Source organism: Phaseolus vulgaris, chromosome 4 (assembly GCF_051622355.1).
Source record: "Phaseolus vulgaris cultivar YP4 chromosome 4, ASM5162235v1, whole genome shotgun sequence".
In the NCBI taxonomy this organism is placed as follows: Eukaryota; Viridiplantae; Streptophyta; class Magnoliopsida; order Fabales; family Fabaceae; genus Phaseolus; species Phaseolus vulgaris.
This window is the reverse complement of record NC_143501.1, coordinates 32,465,377-32,473,013: the sequence shown is the minus strand read 5'-3', so window position 1 is coordinate 32,473,013 and position 7,637 is coordinate 32,465,377. Positions and strand designations below refer to the sequence as shown.

Genomic DNA, 7,637 nt, shown 5'->3' with positions numbered 1-7,637 from the left:
TTGTGTAATTTATACCCGCAAAAAGTAATGTACTTTTTGCAACGCTTTTAACATCAATTGATGTAGTATCTACATACTTCATCTATTTCTATAAGAACAGTTGTTATATGTATAATATTACAACATTTACACAAGAAATCAATAGAAGATATATATACCTTATTATTATGAAAGTGTCACCATATTTCATTTTAGAATGATTCTCTATTATGTATTATGTAATAATGTCACTCACTGCAAGAAAATCATTAAATAAAAATTAATTTTAGAGACAAAAAAAAATAGTTGTTATATTTACTAAATTATATATTAATTTAGAGACTAAAAAAGTTATTGATATTTAAAGTAGTTTATATTATTAATAAATAGTTTATAAATTGGTATATAATTAGCTACCAACTATTTACATTCTAAAATTAGTAGCTAAAACCATAGTTAATTAGATAACAATTTAAAAATTATTTATTAATAATAGAAACTACTTTACATACCCATAATTTCTTTAGTCTCTAACATAATATCTAATTTAGTTAATATAACAACTAATTATTTTCTGTTTCTAAAATTAATTTTTATCTAGTGATTTTTTAGTTATAAAAGTAATTTTGACAATAATGATAATATACTTAAGGAAATCCATTAAAGACATAATTAAGAAAATAAAGTATTTTTTTATTAAGATTACTAGCATGAATAAAATATTATCTAACGTGATTGTTAATGTACCAATATGATTTCTAATGAAAGCTGGCACTATAGTTTTAGGACCCCATTCAATAGAACCATGAAATTGAATTGAAGTTAGTGTAAAATGTTGTTTCACCATCAAGTTCTGCAGCAATGTACATTGATTTAAAATTTTGAGGCCCTACACATTTGATTTATGAAGGGCATTAAATGAGACATACGGAGAATTTTAAACCAGAGGTGCATTAGTTCATGATCTGACTTTAAATGGCCACAGCATATTTATTTGCCTGACCCATTGGACCACCATTTAATTGTCTCTGAATGTAACGGGGACAGTCATAAAAGCAATGTTTCATAAATAAATAAATAAAAACATTAGATTTAACTTGTTATCTTTTTAATGTTCAAGATTCACCTACAACATAACAATTAATGCTAGACTTGTATATTTTTAAACCTCTAGGTTACATTTTGTTGGGGTTAGAACTTACATGGACATTGATGTGGTTCAACATGCATAATTTCTAGTAAATTTTAACGTCTAACTAAAAGTGTGTTAAAAATTGTGTACTATTAACAAGAAAACATGAGCACATATGAAAAAGATTGGCAACAAGTAACTATAAAATTTACAAGATATCTTGGTTACTCATCTCCCATGTCATCCTCAATTCTCTGTTAAAAAAAATTCCATCCAAACACTTTTACATTGTATGTTCTTTCCATTTCAATATTGAAACTCTCATAAAAGAGTTTATTGATTTGACTGTGGGAGTGTTTGCAGACAATAATCACCAAGATCAATCTTTTCTCCACTATAAATGTGGTTTGACATATTATAAATGTTTAATAACATCCTAATGTTCATTTTCTTGAAGTATAATTTGAGTTAATGAAAAGAATAGATTGAAATGGAATAATATATATAATATAATGCAATAATCAAATGAAACTTGATGGAATTAGTTTCATTATTCCATTTTAGACTTCTTTTTCTCTTTCTCTTTCTCTACTTGTAAAATAATATCTTTTATTAATTTAATTATAAAATTAACTTTCTGTTATTGACCTAACATATATATATTTACTGTTTTTCTATCAGAATATATTCACTAGTTTCCTATCAAAATATATTCACTGTTTAAATTTAAATATCATATAAAATTGTATATAATCTCGCTTTTTAAACAATGTAACCATAATGTTATAATGTTGATATGTTAACAACCTACACTAAATTATAACTTAAAAAATAAATAATTTTTTGGTGAAATGTGAATTTTATGTGAAGAGATAGAAGAATTTTAAAATTACATTATCACAATTGTAAACTAATGTAACGAAAATATTGATATATTAAACAATCTTACACGAAATTATAAATGAAAGAAGAATAAGTTTTTGGTGAAATATAAATTTCATGTAAAAAAGATAGAACAATTTTAAAATTACATTAATGTATAAAAGTTATCAAAATAATATTTTTCATATTTAAGCACAAACCAAATTTAATTTGCATATGGGTTTCACAACATAGATGTCGTGGGTATACGTTTGAAAACATTATAACACTTAAATTCATAAGAACGTAGGCAGAGTAACAATAAAAAGAATTGCATGTACTAAGGATTATGCAAGATAAAGTTTAGAGCTGAGTAAGAGTCATGTTATCGAAGTGAGTCCTATTATTCTTAGATCTAATTGCTAAAGAATTATGAAGTGCATGGATAAGAAAGTCAAAAATATTTTCCCTTGTGTTGGCTAGATAAAAAATCTTTTACCCTTATCTTTGCCAAAATAATTGCTCTTTAATTTCTTTGAACTAATCATTGACAAAATCGTTTTCTAATGATGTCTTTAAGGTAAAACATAAGAATTTTTTTAATTTTTTTATTAGATTTTTTTTAATTGAATGAAGCATTAATATTCTTACTTAACGAGAATGAAGATTAATTTACTTAAATTGCTAATTATATATTTTATGTATTTGGATTATAGGAGAAGTTAATCAAGTACTTTAGCATCATTACTTAGCTCACTTAAAATCTAAACTGTCATAAAATAACTTTTAACTTTTTTCTTCCAAAAACATAAATTTTTTATTTATTTTCTTTTCTTAACAAAGCATGACAATTGTGTTTGTTTACGTGCACATGGAAACCGTTTTTCAGAGATCTCCAAGGCAATTCAAGGGAGTTTAAAAAAAAAATATTTTCAGAGAGATCTCAACACTAAACAAAATAATAGTCACACAGAAGCATATAAATGTACATTTTACAGTAAAACAATAATAATAATAATAAATTTCAATAAATATTTATAACTACTGTATGGGTAGACCATTTTACTGAAATTCTTTAAAATATAAATTGTAATTTCTTGGTGAAGTTTGGTACAGAAAATGAAAACTGTTCAACACGTGATGTGAATACTTCTTTGTACAATAATTTAGCTTCCACTATTTGCAAGCTCGAGATGAATTATAGAGTAAATTTAGATTTTAAAACTTTTATTTAATTCATTTCTAACATGTGTCTTCCATAAAATAAAAAAGTAATACTGCATGTATGATTAGATTTTGAATGTAAATATTTTTGTGAACTTAAAATGTGGTCAAACTAATTTAGCCTTTAGAAGTTAGAATACGACAATCATTTTTCCACCCTACTAAACATCAATGATAAGCCAAACTTAAAATTTAATGGAAAATAATTGAGAAATATTCACTATATAAATTTAGTTTTAATTAACTATCTATACAATTGACCTTACTATATATATGGACGGCTTTGAAGTTAGTATTTTATACATTATGCAAAATTATTGCTATGATATACTCTGTTTCTCCGAATTATTTTCAGTTTAAGATTTTTGGTTATATATTAAAATAATAATGTTTACTTTAATAATTATCTGAATAGTTACTCATTCTTCTCAAATAATAATATTAAGGTGATTTATATTTAAAAAATAATAATGGGACCTTGTAAACTGAAAATATAATTTATTTTGATTCAAATTATAAATATTAAAGCAACATATAATTTGAGTGGATATATAATTTGAGTGGATGGAATAATATATGCTCAGGTTATCATCCAACAGTTAAATTAAATATGATTTTCTGACTAATGATTTTGATTTGTCAAACAAAATTAGGTGAAGTTCTGGAGTCAAGAGTTGTTGAGGTTTTGGGTATGTTGTTTATGGAAAACTTGCTTGCGACTTTAACAAGTTGTTACTACCGAGTTTAGAATTTTTTAGGAAGAAGAAAACAAGGATCGTCAACACAACTTTATGAAATTCCACAAAACCCAGAGATTTTAATATCATTGACCACATTTTTTAAGGCAGATATTCTGGCACAACCATCACTCCCATGAACTTCTCTCTTATCATATTGACCAATTCAACCAACTCAACTTCCTTTCAGATTACTATTTTAGGGTCTATTTACAGTAAGGATCTCTACCCAATAATTTTTTGTATTTCTAGAAATTACTCTAATATTCTTAGAGATAATATTTTAATAAACACCTGTTTTTACGGTACTTAATAATTTTATAACATAAAAAATAATTTAATTAGAAGATTAAAAAATAAAAATGAAAAAAATGTAGATGAATGAAATGTGAATAGGTAACTTTGGTAGACAATAACATTCATTTTATATTTTAAGTATATATTCCTTATTTGTATTCATTGTGTGATATTTATGAATATTGTGTGACTTTCTCTCTTTTTCCATCCTGTTATCATCATTTTCTATTTTAAAAAATCACTTCTCCACCTTTTAATTACGTGGATTAACTCCCATAACTATACATTACTCGTTCTTTTGAAAATAGAAACAATTTAAAAGACAAGTTACATCCTTTTGTTGCAAAATATAAATATATAGATATTTGTAAACAAAGATCATTACTAGTCATAATCTTTTAATCATCTTTATAATTGATAGTTTTTTGGCCTTCAATATCCAAGACGTTCTGGTGTTGATTTATTTCAAAATGTTCAGCAACAAATATTATTATGAGAAGCAATTAGAATAATTTGAAAGTTAGCAAAAATAAAAGGCAGTGATGTAATATAACAAAACTTTTAAGTCAAATCTTCTTTACTCGTGTCAATATATTTTATCTCTAACATTCAGAAACATTCAGAATTAAGTATTAGCTCATTTCCCCTCAACAAGATTATATGCATGAATAACATAATGGAAAAGAAAATAGAGTTACTTTTTGTATATCTAACTCTACTTTCTCTCTTCACTATCCCAAAGGAAAAATAAAGCATTTTTTAACTCATCAAAACAGGAAAGTAATTAGCTGAAAGAAAAGCGTTCCATTACAGAAATTTGAAAAAAAAATTGTAATCTTCATTACTTATAAAAGGTAGGGAAAGATTTTGTTGAGACTTAAGATACCTAGAGTTACATAGAAAAAAGTTTTCTTAACACTTTGAAGATTTTGAAGAGTAGAAAACGTTCAATTGACACGGTTTATAATAATATAATAATATTTTTAAATTTAGAAATAAATAAATAAAATATTAATTTATTAAGATGTGAAGTTTAAGTTTTTACTGTTGAAAGTATTAATATATCAACATCCATTTAGTAACTCTAAGAAAACACTCCCTGAGACTTTGATCACTAAAGTTTCCCCATTTGCTTTTTCATATATTCTTCTCTTATTATCTTATGCGTAACATATATGTAACTTCATAATTTGGATGCTAGCAGTATTATTTTTCGGTCTTTACATCATTTTCAGTAGAGCTACCTTCTAAGCTAATTAATATCGTTTCCAATTATATTCAACCCCACCTTAAAAGTACTTAATGAACACATCAAATTTGGATGCCATATTCTAAACACTTAATATTTCCATTTCTCAATTCAAAGCTATTTATGAAGTAGAACCATTATTCAAACCCCGTTTCTTGGTTTCAATAAATAATGATAATAATGCGATATTGTGTTAGCATTGAAGAAAATAGAAGAAAAGAAAATGAATGACCGTTTAAGATGATATGGTGAAGCATCTGTAGAAAACTGGACCTCAAAAATTTCAAAATATTTGGAGGATTGGTCAAACAATGAAAGATGTCGTTTTCCTCTTGAATACCACCCCTCCCACTCTGTCATATTTTCCAGTTAAGAGTCCCACTGTTATTAGAAACAAAACTTTGACCAAAGACCACACACCCGCTTAAATGGACCACTGTGTCAAGTGTGTCTGTATTATAATACCCCCTTTCTCTTCTTACACTGTGTTGTGTTGTGTTGTGCTGTGAGAAACCAAGAGAAAGAAGCATAACAGAAAAAACAAGAACATAACGATTAAAGGAAAAGAATGGCAAAGATAAGGGAGAAGCTATACGTCACCGTTCCGAGTCTCTTTCGGTGCCCAATTTCAATGGACGTGATGCGCTCCCCCGTAAGCCTCTGCACCGGCGTCACGTACGATCGCGCCAGCATTCAGCGTTGGCTTGACTCAGGAAACGATACGTGTCCCGCCACCATGCAGGTTCTTCCCTCTAAAGACTTCATCCCCAATCTCACCCTTCACCGCCTCATCCGCCTCTGGCTCCTCTCCGCAGACCCTCCTTCGCCCGAATCCTCCGCCGACAACCTCCGCTCTCTCCTCCGCCCAATACAAACCGGCAACGATGACCTCGCCGGAACCCTCTCCAAAATCGCCGAATTCGCCACATCCTCTGCCGAGAATCGTCGGAAACTCGCCTCCTTCCCCGGCTTCGACGCCGCCATCGTCCGCGCGCTGGCCGGATGTAGTTCGCGGATCGACGTGTCGGAAAACGCGATTTACCTTCTCGACTCGGTCCTCCGACAAAACGGAAATCCAGAGAAAATCCGAAGGCTAATTCTCGACGCTCGCCAACAATGCTTTGATTCGATGCTTTTCGTTTTGCGAAACGGATCTGCGAAATCGAAGATTGAAACGGTTAGGGTTTTGGAGTTTCTCGCGCGCGATTTTCAGTCCTCGAAATCGATTGTAGAAACGCAAGGGCTGTTGTCTTCGTTAGCGGGATTTTTGAAGGACGGTGGAGAGGAGTTACGCGACGCCGTTTTGTTGTTTCTTGGCGTCGTTTCGGTGACTCGCTCCGCGAAGGTGGAGCTAGTTAATTGCGGTGTTGTCGAATTGGTTTCGAAATTGTTACAAGAGTGTTCGTCGGCGAAGACGGCGGAGAGGTGTCTGAGAGTGCTTGCGGTGGTGGCGACGTGCGCGGAGGGGAGGGCGGCGATGGTGGCGGAGCCTTCATGTGCAGCGGCGGTGGTGGAGAGAGTGACGAAGGCGGCGAAGGCCGCGGCGGAGGACGCGGTGATGGTGCTGTGGAGCTTGTGCTGTTTGAGCGGTAACGTGAAGGTTAGGGATGACGTGGCAAAACGAAACGGCGTCGCTGTGATTTTATTGGCTATGCAGAGAGGGTGGGAGGAGCACGTGAGGAGCATGTGTGTGGATTTGATTAAGGTTTTGAAGGGTGCGTGCAAGAACAACGGGTTAGGGTTGGAACTAGGAAGCTATGACACCAAAACAACTCATATCAAACCTTGCTAATGTTGTAATGTTGATGAAGTTGAACAAACTTTCCTTTTTGGTGAATAGTTGAACCATCTTTTTAGCATGCAACAAAAGAATGTTCCATTTTGGTTTCACTCTTTTCTTTCATTGGAAGGAAAGAAACAAAAGGAGCAAAATGTATATTGGTAGAGACAATAATGATATTCCAATAGAACAAATAGTTTTGAACTTTTGGGTTTGATTCTAGTTTATGCATAGATTAAAGAGCAAAACAAAAGAAAATAAAGTTTTTGTCAAGTATCATTGAATCAAGGACTCATGCACCAAACATAAGTTTTTATGACCTAAAGAATGTTTTGAACTTTTAGGTTATGGAGAAAAAGGATCTACCTACAACCAGAA

The 7,637-nt window shown here is 30.7% G+C and overlaps 1 protein-coding gene across 1 annotated transcript; it reads left to right on the top strand.

Annotated features, from left to right (window-relative positions):
• Positions 1 to 6,017: 6,017 nt before the first annotated feature.
• LOC137837522 (U-box domain-containing protein 28) lies at positions 6,018 to 7,463 on the top strand. Its single transcript, XM_068646538.2, has one exon. The coding sequence runs from the start codon at positions 6,048 to 6,050 to the stop codon at positions 7,269 to 7,271; it is 1,224 nt and encodes a 407-aa protein (XP_068502639.1). The 5' UTR covers positions 6,018 to 6,047; the 3' UTR covers positions 7,272 to 7,463.
• Positions 7,464 to 7,637: the final 174 nt, after the last annotated feature.

Coding starts and splice junctions, on each gene's coding strand:
- LOC137837522 (XM_068646538.2), top strand. CDS start 6,048: ATGGCAAAGATAAGGGAGAAGCTATACGTCACCGTTCCGAGTCTCTTT.